This window comes from Ornithorhynchus anatinus, chromosome 14, assembly GCF_004115215.2.
Source record: "Ornithorhynchus anatinus isolate Pmale09 chromosome 14, mOrnAna1.pri.v4, whole genome shotgun sequence".
NCBI classification, from domain to species: domain Eukaryota; kingdom Metazoa; phylum Chordata; class Mammalia; order Monotremata; family Ornithorhynchidae; genus Ornithorhynchus; species Ornithorhynchus anatinus.
In genome coordinates, this window is record NC_041741.1 from 29,406,779 (window position 1) to 29,425,590 (window position 18,812).

General features: G+C 39.9%; 1 protein-coding gene across 7 annotated transcripts in view; it reads left to right on the forward strand.

Moving 5' to 3' along the window:
- Nucleotides 1-18,812, forward strand: part of LRRIQ1 (leucine rich repeats and IQ motif containing 1) — a 165,697-nt gene that overhangs the window by 54,673 nt on the left and 92,212 nt on the right. For all 7 annotated transcript variants that reach the window (XR_003764483.2, XM_029079406.2, XM_029079407.2 and 4 more), the window contains 3 exons: nt 2,778-3,254; nt 6,521-6,728; nt 10,903-11,022. Coding sequence is in view for 6 of the 7 variants with exons in the window: in XM_029079406.2 (XP_028935239.1) it covers nt 2,778-3,254; nt 6,521-6,728; nt 10,903-11,022 (805 nt within the window). In the remaining variant the exon portion in view is untranslated. The remainder of the gene's footprint in view (nt 1-2,777; nt 3,255-6,520; nt 6,729-10,902; nt 11,023-18,812) is intronic.

An 18,812-nucleotide genomic window follows, 5' to 3' on the forward strand; every position in this document is an offset into this window, starting at 1 on the left:
GGGGCATAGAAACTGAGAGAGATGCATAAATAATTTTTCTGAAAAACAAAATCAATATCCTTCCCCATCCACAGGGCTAGTGCCCAATTACATTCACTTCCTCCTGGCTCCTTGGGGGGTTGAGGATGGTAATTTTACTCATCTCCACCCCCCCTTTGCCTTATGATGTTGTGTCTCAGTTCCTCTCTGTGGAGGGGGTTGGAGGTCATGTCCACCATCCCAGACTGAGAAGAGATAGAGGGAAAACAGAAACAGCTCTTTCCCGGCTCCTCTGGATGGGTTGTGCCCATTTGGGACAGTGCCCTCTATAACCCCTGGCTCCCTGAGCCCCTCCAAGGGAAAAAGAGGAGTCAGAGGGGGGTCCCAGGAGGGTTGATGTCAGTGGAGAGGGTCATTGGAATGTCACACTTCCATCTACACCAGCTCCTTCCTCTTGATGCCAGGCCACCAACTAGCATAATTTAAACCATTTAGACAATGGATGAGGTGGTGAGATACTGCAACACCTTACCTTTAATTTATTAGATCTGTAATTAATTAACATTGATGTCTGTCTCTCACTCTAGACTGTAAACTCTTTGCGGTCAGGGAATGTGTTTATTAATAATAATAATATTGGTATTTGTTAAGCGCTTACTATGTACAGAGCACTGTTCTAAGCGCTGGGGTAGATACAGGGTAATCAGGTTGCCCCATGTGAGGCTCACAGTCTTATTCCCCATTTTACAGATGAGGGAACTGAGGCACAGAGAAGTTAAGTGACTTGCCCACAGTCACACAGCTGACAAGTGGCAGAGCTGGGATTAGAACCCATGGCCTCTGACTCCCAAGTCCGTGCTCTTTCCACGTTTATTGTTATGAATTGTACTTGCCAAGTGCTTAATACAGTGCTCTGAACACAGTAAGCGCTCAATAAATATGATTGAATGAGTGAATACTGTACTCTCCCAAGGGCTTAGTACAGTGCTCTGCACCAGTAAGAACTCAATGAATATAATTGAAAGAATGAATGAGCGAATCTGATCATCTGACCACCAAATAAATGAGTTGTAGTTCAAAATGATAACAATCAATCAATGGTATTTATTGAGGACTTTCTGTGTGCAGAGACCTGCACTAAGTGCTTGAGAGAGTGAAATACAACATAGTTGGTAGCCATGTTCTCTACCCACGATGTGGAGAGTCAGTGTGGAGAAATGGATATAACATGAGTCTGGGAGTCAGAAAGACTTGGGTTCTAATTCCAGCTTTGCCACTTGTCTGCTGTGTGACCTTGGGCCAGTCAGTTAAATTCTCTGTGCCCCAGTGACCTCATCCGTAAAATGGGTATTAAGATTTTGAGACCCATGGGGGATATGGACTGTGTCCAACCTGATTAACTTGTACCTACCCCAGGTCTTTAGTACGGTGGCTGGCATATAGTAAGAGTTGAACAAATACCATTAAAAAACAAAAAACAAAGGTGCTTAAAGACTAGTGGGAACATAATCCTTCATGAAATCAGCTTCATATATTCCTGACTTCCCCTTTGGCCAATGGAAATAAAGGGAGCATTATGCATCCTGAATTTTTCTCAAGAAAATTCTGGTAAATTTCAGAATCTTTTTACCAGATCTGGTAAATGATCAAGCTGAGGAGTTAAGATCTGACCCAGAGTGCTAACAGTTATCAAAAATTATTTTACCTCCCTTCATCTGAATTTTTCCTCACTCTGAGGACCTGCCAGTAATATTGGGATTAAGCTCTTGAATTTTTATAATTAAGATAAATTATAATTTGCTTAACTGGGAATTTCAATGGAGTAAGAAAGTAATTTGTAGATGGGTTTGTTACTTAAAATGTTTGTGATCTCAGACATCTCGACCCTTTGTGGGCATCAGAAAGCTTCATGAGGTTTTTAACATTAAGGTTAAACGTTATAATAATGATAATATAATAATTGTGGTATTTGTTAGTGCTTACTATGTACCAAGCACTCTCCTAAACACTGGGATAGATACAAGATCATCAAGTCCCACATGGGGCTCACAGTCTAAGTAGGAGGGAGAACAGGTATTGAATGCCCATTTTCCAGTTCAGGGAACTGATGAACAGAGAAGTTAAATGACTTACCCAAGGTCACAGAACAGACAAGTTGCAGAGCTGGATTTAGAACCCAGTGCCTCTGACTTACAGGCCCTTGCTCTTTCCACTAAGGCACAATTCTTCCTTATAAAGCTCATCTCAGCTCAGAGGGTGGTCTTTGAAGGGATTATATGAAAAACCCATCAACATGTCAAATTAATGATAGCAACAAAGGGCTGTAAAATATGACAGCAAAATTATATAACCTGGCACTATCAGCGTGGCTATTTTATAACCTTTGCTAAATTTATTTTCTTAATACATATTGGTTAGGGTTAGTTCAGTCTAGAAAAAAAACTTGTGTGTTTCAGATCTCATTACTCAAGTATTTGACCTGATCCATGAATGCTGCTGAAAGTAATCAGTGGACATTCACTAATCCATGTTATATGTTATTCCATTATCTGTGCTGTTTCTGCTCTCAGACATGATTAATGTGCCTAAGAATAATGTTTTTTTCAATAAATTGATCATGTTTTCCAATTCCTATGTGCTTTACCAGCATTTACTATGGTGTTCTTCCCACAGTAGGTGCTTAATAAATTATATTGATTGATTAATATTCATTTGGCATGTAAGGGTAACTTTTGCATAAAGAAAAAACTATATTTTTCTGGATTGAATATTTATACGGTTGTTTTGTATTTGGTCAGAAATGTATTCTCCTTGGACTCTGCACAAAACCTTTGCTGTTACCTTAAAGAGCTAATGAAAATTAGTAATGAATTCCGATATGCACACGAATATGGAGATCTAACTATCATTGACAGCAATGAACCAGAGATCAAACAAAATCACTTGATACAAAGAGCCAAAGACAGCTCACATCAAAATACCCTCTTTATCTCTGATGTGGAAGAAAATAAACAGGACACTTGGGATTTTTCTGAAAGATGGATTGATTCTGGCCGGAGTGATTCCCTGTTCATCAACCCTTCGATTAATGACTACCCGGAGAAAAAGAATCAAGAATGTTTAATGGATTTGAAGAGAACAGAATGCTACATTGAACCAGAGAAAGATGAAAATACCAAGCTAAGTAAAGTCTTTACCGAAAGAAACACACTTGAAATATCAGAATTTCCACAGCTGGAAAGGAAACATCAGAATATTCAGGGCAGTGAAAAGAAGTAAGAATCAAAGAATTTGTTTTTTTCTTAAAAATGCATTATCGGAGTTTCTTTCCAGATTGCTGAAACCAGTAGACACTTTTTCATTAGTAACCTGGTATGAACTTGAAATTTTATTATAAAGTTACAATAATTCTCATGATTTCTTACACTGTGCCATTACTTTCTCTTAAGCATGTCTAAAATATGTGACAAAAACATAGGCAGTTTTGGTTGGGCTGTATCATTCATATAAAGTACCATTTTAATTGAATCTAATGACTTTTTGAAATAATTCTAATAAAAATTAGAGGATATGAAAGGACTATATCATTTTTGTGATCATGGCACCTGATACCCATTTAGGACAGTGCTTATGGTTTTCCATCCACTTTCATGGTTGGTTGCCCAAGAATAGCCTGGAGAGCCTAGTCTTTCCGTAAATGCCAAAGAGGTAAGGACTCACCATAGTCTTCTTTGGTAGCTTGCCCTGCTGATCCACAGCCTTCCTGATGAACTCCAGCTTCATCGGCTTGCTCCTAGCAAACACCTAAATTTGGAAAAGTCTCTCCTAGTATCTCAGAAAATTCTAATATGGCTCGAGAGTCCCTTTCCATTTTCCAACTGCCACCTTCTTGCCTAATTCCTCCCTTATCTTGATAGAGGATGTGACAGATGACAGGTTGATATCCTAACCAGGTCATTTTTTTTTCCATTTGGGAACGGTGAGTAGGTTGGTAGTAGGAGTGTACAATATCTCTGGTCTAGATTCCTCTGGGCCTTTTCCCTCTCATCTCTTAATCATTTGGATTTATTGAGCTCTCACTGTGTACTATAAGCAGGACTATATTGACATATTTTGTATATGTAATATGATAGACAGATAGATGGATATACATAGGTCTTCTATAAACAGAACTATTCTGGGTTGGAGCACCGCTTTGATTCCTCTGTTCGGAACTTATCCTTAAAAATGTAAGTTGTTTCAGTGGGAGAAAAAAATCAGAAGGTTCATTGGAAAATCAGTGTTCGATGATGGTGACACTCCTAGAAGGGACTTTACTATGTCAAGAAACTGTGAAGCTTCCTCTTACAGAGTTGTCTTTGAAATCCATTTGAGAGGAATAATCTTGTAGTGGCTACAAACTTTATAATTTTCAAATTACTCCATCCTAAAGCAATTGGATTCTGAATTGGTTAGTATGACCTAGGTTGTAGAAGAAAGTGTTTCATGTCTCAAAGGTTTTTTAAGGAGCTTAGTGGTGTTTGTGATTTGACGAGTTTGAATGTATAGAGCCTAATAACAAACCTATATAAGGGTAAAATACTTTTATGACCATACTTGCCATATAATTTTATTCCTCTGAAGTTTTTATGGTTTTAGAGTAAAATGATGAAAAAATATTTAGGAACATTTCAGAAAATCAGAACGTTTTAAACATCAAGGTGACTAACTCTTTGGTGCTTTGTAACTGAATATGGCATCTTATAAATTGTTGTGATGTTCTGTTCTATCTAGTTTATATCCATGATGGAATAATTCTAATTTCATAATTCATCAGGTTTTTTTAAGCCCTTTGATGTGGAACCTTGTCAGAAGCCCTTTGAAAAACCAAATTATGCTTGCCAGTTCCCCCTTAACAATATGCTTATTGACCCTATCAAAGAACTTCAGAAGTTTTGCAAGACATGATTTCATCCTTCAGAAATTATGTTATTTTCCCAATAGTTTGTGCTTAGCTTCCTTACAGACTCTAAAGATGAGTATGCATGCTACTAGTTTTCCAGATGAAGAATTGATAATTCCCAATATTACCTCTGGAAACCATTTTTATAGATAGGAGTAACATTGGCATGAGAGCAGTCCTCTGTCACGGATGACATTTGTAAGGATTTACACACTTTATCCAGGAGTTCCGCAACTACCCGTTCATGTGCCTTCAGAACTCTCACACGGATGTCATCTGGTTCTAATATGTTTACATCCGTTTGGCTTAAAACTTCCTATGAGATCAACACAATTTGATCCAGGTCCTCTCTCTCGGAGAACTGCAGCCTATGGCCCTATAGACATGACTGGCTTTCTTTGAAGGGCAATATGGGTCTCGAACAGGGCATCTGGCTGAAGCAGGTAGCACCCCATGGTGCATTCTGCTGCTACCAGGGGCAGCATCGCAACCACAACCTCCCCAAAGTGCCGCTGCCAATCATGTGGTGCCCTCCGGTGAGTCAGACAAGGTCAGCTGAATCTGCCCTTTTATTGATTTAATGTCTTGTCTTCCCCTCTAGACAATAAGCTTGTTGTGGGCAGGAAACATCTACCAATGAATACCACTGATGGATTCACTGGGGTGGGTGGATGCCAAACCCCAGAAGGCCACAGACCAGGCCCCCCCCACCATAAGGGGTACAGAAGTGATCTAGATGGGATTGCACACAGGTTGCTCAAATTGCCCCCAGTGCTCTGTTCCTTGCCCTGTTCTGCCCAGAATGAGGGTTTTTGTTGTTGTTATTTTTTAAAAAATATTTGTTAAGGATTTATTGCATGCCAGGCACTGTTCTAAGTGCTGCGGTAGATACCAGGTAATCAGGTTGGACACAGTCTACGTCCCACATGGGGTTCACAGTCATGATACCCATTTTATAGATGAGGTAACTGAGGCACAGAGAAGTGTAGCAACTTGCCCTAGGTTACACAGCAGACAAGTGGAGGAGCCGGGACAAAAACCCGGATTCTTCTGACTCTCAGGCCCGTTATCTCTCCACTGGATCACACTGCTCCTCATGCTGTTCCCACCCCTTGTATCAGGCAGGGAGGATCTCCGGATGAGGCAAGTAGCTGGTAACAGGTCAGGGATAAATGAAGCGGGTCAAGAGATTGGAGGTCTCTTTGGGGAGCGGGTGAATATGCAGGGAAGGGAGGTGAGGGAAAGAAAGCAGGTTAGAAGCCTTCTCATTGACCATGTTTTCTATAGTTTACATAACCCAAGTACACTACTGCACTTCAATAATAAACTTTGACCTATTAGATTAAGAAAGCTATTGCACTGTATTTTGGTATCAAGACATCCAAAGAGATGAATACAAATTAATTTTTGACAACTCACTAATTTAAACAATTTCATAAGTAATGTGATAATTTAAAAATACAAGAGGGTCTAAACTGACCTACTCACCCACAAAGTCTCCATTCCCTAGTTGTAGATTTTACAAGATCTCACCTGTATTAAATTACTTTCCATCTTTAATTTCTGGCTTTAAGGATTTTCCATTTCCGCTGTTAACAGTGCAGCAGCTGCAATCATCCAGGCCCATTGGAGAGGCTATGTTATTCGCAGAGAGATTAATTTGTATATTCGCCTGCATGAAGCAGCAACACTAATCCAGTCAGCCTGGAGAAATTATTATACTAAAAGAAAAATTACTTTTAAGAAGGAAGAAAGTGTCAATGTGGACACTGATGGACTGAGGAATAAAGCTGCTATTCTAATTCAGGTTGGTCCCATTCAGTGAGTAGTCTTTTCTCTTAATCATGCTGTGACTATACTAGCAATACCTAATTACTATATTTTCTTGCATAATTGCCTCCGTCGCATAATTTCCTCCCTCTCCCCAAAGTTTTTGAGGAGAAAATATAAGATTATTTTCATAAGCGGTGATACTTCTGCACACTGGGATAAGAGGAGGTCAGACTACACTTTAATGCCACATCTTATTCATGTTTGTGAAATCCCTAAGGATCTGCATATTTAGTTTGATGGTGATGCTGACGAAAGCCCTAGTGCCCTTCTCTAAGTGATAAATGTGCTTTAAAAATATATTCTCTTAATCCTCTTTTGATGGGGCTCAAATCAAGAAAGATATGAGCTTTAAGGATATTATTCATTGAGGCTGAGAAGACAGGCCTCAGAGATATAGCTTTGGCTCTCATTAAAAGGCTATGCTACTTTTGCTTCTGCTATTAAAGCTTTGTGTTTTAAAAGGTTTATTATTTTAGCTGTGTTGAAATCTTATATATCTGGTTATTTTATTCTCAAGGGAAGAGCGAATTTAAATTTCCAACATCTCGATTGGATCGGGTCTCTTCGACTCATTTTACTAGCTTTACCGTAAATTTGGAACCTCACTGCACAACTTGTTGACACATCATAAAAGAAAAATGACCCAACTCTCCTATTTGGAGGATGAAATGCAGAATGCAGATGAAAAGATAATTGAAGAAATCAAGTCTTTTTAGTTTCATATGTAAAGGGTAGTTGGCTAAAGTTATTTTTCTCACCTAACATGTTCATGCCTCACCTATCCTTAAAAAAACCTCCCTTGACCACATAGTGCTATCTGATTATCACCCCATCTTCCTCCTCCCATTCCTTTCCAAAGTCCTTGACTGAGTTATCTACACCCACTGTCTCAGGTTCTTCTCCTCCAATTCTCTCCTCAACCCCTTTCAATCTGGCTTCCATCTGCTTCACTCCACAGAAATGACCCTCTCCACAGTGGTCCCTATTCCATCCTAATTCTCCTCAAGCCCTCAGCTGCCTTCAACACTGCCAAACAGCCCCTTCCCCTGGAAATATTATTCAGCCTCGGCTTCACTAACACAATACTCTCCTGGTTATCCTATCTCCCTGCCCCCTCATTCTCAGTATCTTTCGCGGGTTTCTCCTCTGCCTGCCATCCCAAACTGTGGGAGTCCCTCACGGTTTGGTTCTGGGTCCCCTTTTATTTATATATCCATTCCCTTGGAGAACTCATTTGCTCCCATGGCTACCACTACCATTCCTATGCAGATGATTCCCAAATCTACATCTCCAGCCATGATCTCTCTCCCTCTCTGCAGTCTTGCATTCTTCCTGCCTTCAAGCTATCTCTACTTGGATATTCCACCAACAATTCAAGCTTATCATGTTCATAACCGTACTCCTTATCTTCCCACACAAACCCTGTCCGCCCCAATTTTCCCATCACTGTAGACACCACCACCCTCCTTCCTGTCACACAAGCCCTTAACCTTGGCATGATCCTGGATTTATCTCTCCCTTTCAACCATATTATTCAATCTATCATTAAATCCTGTCAGTTCAACCTTCATAATATCTCTAAAATCCACCCTTTCCTCTCCATCCAAAGTGCTACCATGTTAATCCAAGTACTTATTCTATCTCCTCTTGATTACTATATGAACCTCTTTGCTGACCTCTCTGCTTCCGGTCCCTCCCCACTCCAGTCCATACTTCACTCTTTTTCCCAGGTTGTTTTTCTACAAAATCCTTCAGTTCATGTTTCCCCACTCTTCGAGAACCTCCAGTGGTTGCCCATCCACCCTATATCAAACACAAACCCCTTACAAAAGTCTTTAAAACACTCACTCACTTTGCCCACTCCCACCTCACGTTGTTGCTCTCCTACTACAATCCAACCTGCAAACTTCACTGCTGTAATTCTAACCTGCTCAATATATCTCGATCTCAGCTATCTCACTGCAGAACTCTCACTAATGTCTTGCCTCTTGGCAGGAACACCCTTCCTCTTTGTATCCCACAGGCAGTTACTCACCCCACCATCACAGCCTTCTTGAAGACACATCTCTTCTAAGAGACCTTCCCTGATTTAGCCCTTTTTCCTCTCATTTCCTCTTCTTCCACTCCCATCTGCATTTCTATGATTTTTTTCCCTTTATTCACCCCTCCTTCAGCCCCAACGGCACTTAATAATAATGAAGATATTTGTTAAGCACTTACTATGTGCCAACCACTGTTCTAAGCACTGGGGTAGGTACAAGGTAATCAGGTTGTCCCACATGGGGCTCACAGTTCTTAATCCCCATTTTACAGATGGGGTAACTGAGGCACAGAGAAGTTAAGTGACTTGCCCAAGGTCACACAGCAGACAAGTGGCGGAGCAGGATTAGAACCCACGTCCTCTGGCTCCCAAGCCTGGGGTCTTGCCATTAGGCCACGTTACTTCTCTACATATCTGTAATTTATTCATTAACTTATTTTAATCTCCATTTTCTCCTCTGGAGTGTACACTGGCTGTGGGCAGGGAAGGTGTTTGTTGTTATGTTGTACTTTCCCAGAGTTTACTTCAGTGCTCTGTGCACAGCGAGTGCCCCCAAAATATGATTGATTGATTGCTAAACATCTAACTTCATAAGGCACATCATTTATCATAAACCCTCCCAACTGTTAAGATTCATAGATCATATGATAAAGTGTTGGGAAATAGAGAGAAGTAAAAATAAGAAATGTGAAAATTTTTTCAAAAGACTGTGTGTAAACTACTGGACAACCTGTTAAAGTCAGATTTCTGAGACTAGGTCCTTCTTCTAAAATATCCAGAATGAGGAACAGAATTACCAGGCTTCCTCCCCACAGGGAATTAGGAAGGAATAAGGGAGATAAAGAACCTGATCAGAATTCAAATAGGCACTCAACAGAATCCTTGGTGAAAGTGGTTTAAAAATTACTTTCCCAGACACATTGTTGGCTAACAGCCAGTGTTTTAATCAGTGCTACAATTGAAAGAATGCAAGAGGATATTCTGATTGCAATCACAAATTCAGAAATAAATAAGGAATCAGAAAGCCAGAAGGCCTGCCTTTTATTGTTTGTTTGTTTGATTGATTAACCTTATCCACAAGAATCTACTAGGAGATAAGGAGACTCTTTACCATGAGGTAAGAGGAGGTCCTGGAGCAGGAGCAATTTTATTTTAAAGCATTTGCTTAGATAGGAGATGGAAGTGGAAAAAACTCAGATTTAAACTAAAAGACAAATCAGATTTAAATTTAAAGACCTCCAGATTGGTCACAGCCACCTACTCATCTGGCTACCCACCCACAAGTTTAATTAGATGATAACAGGCAACTCGCAACTTGGAAGTTTGTTGTGGCAGGGAAAGTGCCTATCAAGTCTGCTGTATTGTACTTTCCCAGGTGCTTAGTACAGGGCTCTGAACACAGAAAGCTCTCAATAAATACCACAGATGATGGAACACCTTTCATCTGGGTGCTAATGGAAGACACTGGATCCAAAAAAGAGGACAATAAATTACAGTGTCATTCCCTTCAAGAGAAGTCGGGGGCTTGGCCCTGTTGAGAGTTAGCTTGATTGTTTCCTGGCAAATGTATCTTCTCTTTTCCTCTGCAATCCCTTGCCAGTTTTCTATCAAGCCTAGATTGGGTGGTCTGAAGTCACACAACTCTCACCAAAAACTAACTGTAACACAGCAAGTGATAACATAAACTTTCAGAAAAACAAATTTAATTTTCATTCTTGATGAATTTATAGATGAAGACAGAAAATAATAGATGAGAGCATGTTAATTTTATGGATGTCATTAATTTAAAATTAATTTTATAGTGCGTTTATACTAAGCTCTGGGAGTGTTGAAAAATAATTGATTACTATATATTCAAAAGTGAAAGAATTTGGAGATTGCAGTCTGTTTTCAAGAAGCGAACCTCCAGGGTATTACAAGTTTTAGGCATGTGTAGACATTTAATTTGCCTTGCAATTTTAAACATCAAATTAAGTTCAAAAAACAAGTAATTAAACTATTAAACTGAAGTCTAAGATGTGTAATCTTCACAATGCTATAACTAAGAGGATCTAGATTTGAATTTGATCTACTAACCGTATATAACATGCTTTACATTTTGGTTTAGGCTGTTTGGAAAGGCTTCCTTTTGCGGAAGAAATTGTCCAAGGCTTTAGCAGCTATTAAAAGTGAAGACCTAGAAGAGGACTATGAAGAAATAAACTTAAGTGATTTTACATTTAATGAAGTAAGTACAACTTGAATTAGTAAAAACTTGGGTTCCAAATATTTGCAAGCAATTTTCTAAAAAAAAATGTAAATAACTTTTTATCAATTATTTTTCTTATTAAGGTTATAAATATAGGTTACATTGTTTAAATCACATAAACAGGGTACAGAAATCAATTTATAATCAATTAATTCTTTTTTCAATCAATAGTATTTATTGAACGCTTAATCTGTACAGAAACAGTGCATAAAGTGCTCAAGATATTACCGAAGAGTTAGTAGATATGATCCCTGTCCTCAAGGAGCTTGCAATTTAGAAGGAGAGATAGACATTAATACAAAACAGGTAGGAGGAAGAAAAAGAATATAAGGGTATGTACCTAACTACTGTGGGGTGAGGGGAATGGAGTGAATAAGGGATTAAGTGATGCCAGTGAGAGGAAATGTCAGTGGATCGAGGCATAGGGAAGTCCTCCAGAAGGAGATTTGATTTTAGAAGGGCTTTGAGGATGGGGAGATCAGTGATTTGTCTGATGAAAAGGAGAGGGAGTCCCAGGCGAGAGGAAGGATCCGAGGAAGAAGGTGGCTGCTAAACAAATGAGAACGAGACATGGTGTGGAGATTGACTTGTGAGGAATGAAGCGTAAAGGCCAAAGTGTAGTGGGAGAGAAGTGAATGACAGTAGGGTGATAGAGTTGATTTGAATGCCTCAAAGCCAATGGGCAGGAATATCTGCTTCATGTGTAGGGTTGTGATGGATTCCCCAGGTTTCCTGGGCTGATTGGGCAGAGGTCAGCTGGGTTGGTGGCTCACATGGCAATGCATGCTGAGAAGAGAGAAGCAGCGTGGCTCAGTGGAAAGAGCATGGGCTTGGGAGTCAGAGGTCATGGGTTCTAATCCTAGCTCTGTCCCTTGCCAGCTGTGTGACTATGGGCAAGTCACTTGACTTCTCTGTGTGTCAGTTACCTCATCTGTAAAATGGGGATTAAGACTGTGAACCCCACATGGGACAACCTGATCACCTGAATCCCCCCAGTGCTTAGAACAGTGCTCTGCACATAGTAAGTGCTTCACAAATTCTTATTAACATAAAAAACAGCAGTGGTAGCGGTACCCACCATCTTGTACCAGCAGAGGAAGGAAGAAACATAACTACTATCTTGGTTCTGCCTCCTGTATTTTCTAGCTTCATAACTAAGATGCAGTAAATATGGTTGCCAGAGAGTGGAAGGATCATAATAAGTAGATGTTCTGAATATAAAGTAGGAAATTGCTATTGACTTTGTAGTTCTTTTTAATAAGCAATTCAAAATATTTTGATTATCCCCAAGTAATCTCTTATCAGAGATTATTCATTCTCAGCATTGATCTGGAGAGACCATACCTAGAATAGGTTGTTTAGCAGGAAGTTCAGTTCTCGAAAGATGGTTACCTCCTCTTGAGTAGCAGATACTCCCAGCCATAGTTAACAGAATAATAGAGTGCATCTCAGAGAAAATTTAAGTTGGGAAATGATGTGGGACAATCTGACTACCCTGTATCTACCCCAGAGCTTAGAACAGTGTTCTGCACATAGTAAGCGCTTAACAAATACTATAATTATTATTATTATTATTTTGAGGTTTGACAAAAAAGCACCCTAAGGCTTTCAATGTTAAGATTGATCTTTTTCTTAAGACAGAAAGATGAGGCTATTGTCATCCTTTCACAGAATGTCCAAATATAATAATCTAAAACTATGTCTAACCAAAAAATTCAAATAATAATTAGCTGGAACATTTCAGAAGCTTGGTCTCTGGCCTGTGTTCCAGTTTGGAACAGTGCACTTTACCTACATAGTAGAATGTGATAGTTACATGCATGGTGTATTTTCAGTGGAAACTGGGAGTTTCCATCATCAGCATTTTCACCTTTCTCCTTGAATATAGCGATTATGCTGACATGATTGAGTCCTGTGCTATTTCTTCAAGCCTTCCTATACTGAAAACCAGCCCAAGCACATTGAGGTCCACTTGCAGGAATCCTTTCAGATCCAGATGCTTTCCCAATTTTATGGCATTAAATATTCAGTGACTTCCTCAAACGTTGGAGCTAAGACCAGGTCTTTGCAGTCCAGCCCAATCATCTTTGCTTTAAAGAGCCTCCTTAGTGGTGGAAGACATGTTCAGAGGTTCATTGTAGTGTTTTATCACTATATAAACCTTTCTCTTTCTCTCTGATTAGTGTGGTTTCCTATTTATTCTCTCAAGCAGGGCAGTGGGTGGGAGAGTAAAGCTTCTTAATGATAATAATAATAATAATGTTGGTATTTGTTAAGTGCTTACTATGTGCAGAACACTGTACTAAGCGCTGGGGTAGAAGCAGGGGAATCAGGTTGTCCTACGTGGGGCTCACAGTCTTAATCCCCATTTTAAAGATGAGGTAACTGAGGCACAGAGAAGTTAAGTGACTTGCCCACAGTCACACAGCTGACAAGTGGCAGAGCCAGGATTTGAACCCATGACCTCTGACTCCAAAGCCCATGCTCTTTCCACTGAGCCATGCAGCATCCTAATTTGAGTTGTGTAAAATGTCCCTGGATCCCTTGAGTTCTAGCTTCTCACCAAATACCAAATATGTTTCTGCGCTTAAATGCCTTTGGAAATTTTTGGAAGGCAGCCTTTTTTTGTCTAGTTATGAGGAACTATAAGATTTTATGATGCATTCCTTTCTATTGTTCAAGTAGTTCTTTGATCTCAGGCATTTTCGGCAAACCCCTTGAGCTCACTCTATGTATCACTTTTATTAAATCTTGTCTCAATTCATCCATTCTTTTCCTTCCATTCTTTCTGTCCAGATCCCTTGCAGTCTCCAAACCACCTGATAGTCCCAAAGGTGCAGGATGGTTTAGGGAATATAGGACTGAATAGGGTCAAGTGTGGGGAGATGGTAGCAGGGGTCCTCTCCCAAGTCTACTTCCCTGCCTGGCCCCCATCCCTCTGGCACCCGGGATTTGGGGTTCCTGTGAGGCAGGGAAAGATGGTTGAGGCAGGGAAAGATGATGTAGAGTCATGGTAGGTAATGAAGCAAATGGGGAAGGGCAGGAAGCAGAGCCATAAATGGCACTCAGTGGTGGCCTCATGAAAAGAGCCCTGGCCTGAGAATTAGAAGACCTGAGTTCTAATTCTGGCTCTGCCATCTGCCTGCTGTGTGACCTTGGGCAAATCACTTCTCTGGGCTTGGTTTCGTCATCTGTAATACCTGGAGATTCCTCCCCCCGTCCCCCCAGACTGTGGCAGGGGGACTATGTCTGCCATGGTTATCGTGTAGCTACTCCAGCCATTAACTGATAATAACAGCTCTGGGCATCTCACTCCTCTCCTCAAAAATCTCCAGTGGTTTCCTGTCAACCTTTGCATGAAGCCCAAAATTCCTCACTATTGGCTTCAAAACTCTCCATCACCTTGGCCCCTTCTACCTCACCTCCTTCTCTCCATCTACAGCCCACACTGCACACTCCGCTCCTCTGCCACTCACCTCCTCACTGTGCCTCCTTCTCACCTGTCTTGCCGTTGACCCCGGCCCACATCCCACCTGTGACTTGGAATGCCCTCCTCCTCACATCTGCCAAACTAACTCTCTTCCCCTCTTCAAAGCCCTACTGAGGGCTCACCTCCTCCAGGAGGCCTTCCCAGACAGAACCCTACCTTTCCCTCTGCTCGTCCCCCCACATTGCCCCTACTCCCTCCCTCTGCTCTACTCCCTCCCCTTCCCCACAGCACTTGTGTATATTTGTGCATATTTATTACTCTATTTGATTAATGATATGTATATGTCTATGTTTCTATTCATCTATTTTGATGGTATTGATGCCCGTTACTTGTTTTGTTTTACTGTCTGTCTCCCCCTTCTAGACTGAGAGCCTGTTGATGAGTAGGGGTTGACAAATTGCACTTTGCAAGTGCTTAGTACAGTACACAGAGTAAGCACTCAATAAATGCGATTGAATGAATGAATGAATAATAATAATAATGGTATTTATTAAGTGCTTACTATGTGTCAAGCACTATACTAAGCAATGGGGTGGATTCAAGCCTATCAGGTTTTCACAACATACAGCACAGGCCTGGGAGTCAGAGGACCTGGGTTCTAATCTTGGCTCTGACACATTTCTGCTGTGTGACTTTGGACAAGTCTCTTAACTTCTCTGTGCCTCAGTTCCTTCATGTGTAAAATAGGGATTCAGAATGTGAGTCCCATATGGGATATGGACTGTGTCCAACCTGATTAGCTGATATCTACCCCAGTGCTTAGAACAGTGCCGGAACACACTAGCACTTAACAAATACCATTAAAAATACTGGATTATTTTCAATGCCTTTTTTTCCCTTCATCTCCAACTTCCCTTTATTTTAATCATTTCATTGTGTTTTACTTCCCAGTCATCTTTTATTGGTCCTCCTTCTTGCAGCATTATCCCCGGGAAGTTTGTTGCCATGTTCCCATTGATCCTGATTTAATTCCATAAATAAACAGCTATTTGCAGCATCAAGTTCACCAGTGGCACTTAGTAGAATAAAAATTGCTTACAATCTGATATTGAGCTTTCCTATGTCCTCTTCAAAGTTACATTAAGCAGACATGATTTCTGACCTGGAGAAGTTTATAGACACAGACATTACAGTGGGATAGAAACAATTTATTATTCATGTTGATTTGCCTGAAGTGGCTTCTTTAGCTTAAGAAAGAAGGAATGAGTTTCTTGGCCTCCACAGACTCTTGAAACTGCAGAATCTTGGAAAAGGGTCTAATTATTGTGAAGATTTCTTTAAAGAATCATTATATGAAGATGCCACTTACAAAGCAAAAACTTCTTATTGGGTGAAGAAATGCAGCTGCTCTGCTGAACTATGGATTTATTTAAAAGCCTTGTTATATTGTTAGAGAAACAATGCATATTTTTTTTGGCAGCTTACTCTTAGTTCAGTACTGTAGCTTACATCAAATTGGAAATGGAGACATTTAGAGGTTTTCAACTACCCTTGTGTGGGCATTTGCCTGTTATCAATTATCCCAGGCATCCACTTAGCCTCTTACAGATTCATCGTAGGAGCAATATCCTTATGTTGGTTTATCATTGCATTTGTGATTTTCTTATACACAAGATGAAGTCATGTGAGGCCTTGTTAATTTTTTCCAGCACATAGCCTCAGGGCCTAGAGATAGCTACTTCTAAGAAGTCAAGAACCTCAGATTGCTCCATTACTAAAGCACTCAAAGAAGCATGGGCCAAGAATGTTCTAATTGTATCAACATCAACTTCCAGACTCTATGAGTACATTTCTTTCTACTAGCCAGTACTGTAATTTACTCTTTCTGGTTCTTTAAAAAAATCAGAAAAGCAGGAAAAAAGTGCAAGTATGGTTTTCCATCTGTCTAAATCTTTTGTTACCCCTTTTCTCTCCCTCTTTTAGTCTTTCTCACTGGCAGTCCCCAGTTGTCTGTTTTACTCTTACTTTGTAATTGTTTGTAATTGAATATCATAGCTTTATGTAGATCATTTTCATTTCTACCTCTGAATTTAAAAGAAAATGGAATCCTTGAGCCTCTGTCTTAATCTTTTGGACTATTTCTGTGGAAAACTGAATTCAATTACAAAAAAAAACCACCCTAATAAATAGTATTACCTAGTTTGTGACTTCACACATGATATTCCCTAAATTATTTTTATAAAGCTGAACATTTTAAACTTATGATCCAAAGGATAGGTATAATGGGTCATATAGATCAGTACACTACCTCTAGACTTGTTGAAAGGAGGATGTAGGAAGAAAAAAGAAGAGTGAAAACTGTGAGAGAAATGTTCAACGTTTTCTTGATGTTAGAGATTCTCTTTAAGCTGCTCAACTGATAAATTCATTTTTTTGAAATATGAGGATCAATAGACTTTATAATTGTTATTCCATTTAATGTAACTACAAGTACCTGTTTAGGTCCTCGTCTCTAGAAGAATAACGTTGACAATTTTTCTTAAATTGTCAGCTATTTACTGAAAGAGAATCTTAGCTTGATAGCTGCATATAAAACATCTGTCAATTTTTCATTTGTTAAAAAATAGTACAAAACAAGCCCTTCAAGAAATCAATTGTTGACCTAATTCTTAATAGCAGATAATCTTTTATATTTTGTACAATATGAAAAATCTCTATTCTCTTTATTGGAAAGAAACTTCAGAATGTAAGCACAAGCATATTTTTTCAGATATTATTTCACCATGCTAAAGTACCATTTGATATATTTACAAAGGTCCTTTAAGCATTTTATTCAGTGAAAAAGTTTTGGGAATAAAGGTCTCTTGAATTTGAACAACTTGGATGCACTTTTATTTGGCTCCAAATACTAAATCTTTCCAGTCTATCCTCCATCTTAAATATAGTATTTCCTGAATTATTCAGAAACAGTCTTCTAATTTATGTTTGTTGAAGGGAGGAATAAATTAATTGGACCAGGATCAGAACTACTTTGAATATAAACTGAACTCCTGTCCCTTATTTGAACTGATTCGAAGACATTTAAAGTTTACAGTTGTGTGAAATATATGAAGTATACTATTCAGTCCAAACTGCATTCGTTGATTGGGAAGCCTAGCTACCCTGTACTGTGCCAGTCACCTGATATATGTCAGTAGCATTCAGGCACACAATGACCTCCAGAAAACGCTGGTAGCCAAAATCGTTAGAAGGCATATATTTGAATCAAGAGGTCTTTCTCCTCAATAGAAGTAGTATAGCCTAGGAAAGCGTACCGGATCTGTGTGATCTAGCATGGCTTAGTGGATTGATCGCGGGCCTGGGAGTCAGAAGGTCATGGGTTCTAATCCCAGCTCTGCCAAGTGTCTGCTCTGTGACCTTGGGCAAGTCACCTCAATTCTCTGAGTCTCAGTTACCTCATCTGTAAAATGGGGATTAAGACTGAGCCCCACGTGGGACAATGTGATTACTAAATTACTGATAAGAGAAATAGTAGAGTATAAAGTTATGTTCATTCATTCTTTCAGTAGTATTTATTGAGCGCTTACTATGCGCAGAGCACTGTACTAAGCACTTGGAACGTACAAGTCGGCAACAGATAGAGACAGTCCCTGACCATTGACGGGCTTACGTCTAATCGAAGATCATAAGATTTAATCATTAGAACTGTGGGGCTAGGGTGAATGTCAAGTGCAGAGGGGAGGGTGGGTAGGGGAGATGAGGGTTTAGTTGGGGAAGGCCTCTTGGAGGAGACATGATTTTAGAAGGGTTTTGATAGTGGAGAGAGTGGTGAACTGTCATATAGAAAGGGGAGGAAGACCCAAGCCAAAGAAAGAGCATGAGCAAGGGGTTGGTAGACAATGTAGAAAAAATCGACATATAGAGAGTAAGTTGATGTCAGGGAGGTTAGGGTTGTAGTAGGAGATCAGTGAGATAAGAACGGAGGGAGAGGGCAATCTAGTGCTTACTAGTAGGAGTTTCTGTGTGATGTGGAGGTGGTTGGACAACAACTAAAGGTTTTGGAGGAGTGGGAAGATAGGAACTGAATGATTTTTTTTTTTCCAAAAAAGTGATCCAGGCAGCAGAGTGAAGTATGGACTATAGAGAGGAGAGGCAGGAGGCAGGGAGGTTCAGCAAGGAGATTGATGCTGAACCTATTACTGATGTTATGTAGTCAAGGTGGGAAATAAGTGCTTGGATCAGCAGAATAGCATTTTGGTTGGAGAGAAAAGGGAGTATTCTAGAGATCTTGGGAAGGTAAAACCAACAGGATTTCCAATCAGACAGTAAGTCAATCAAG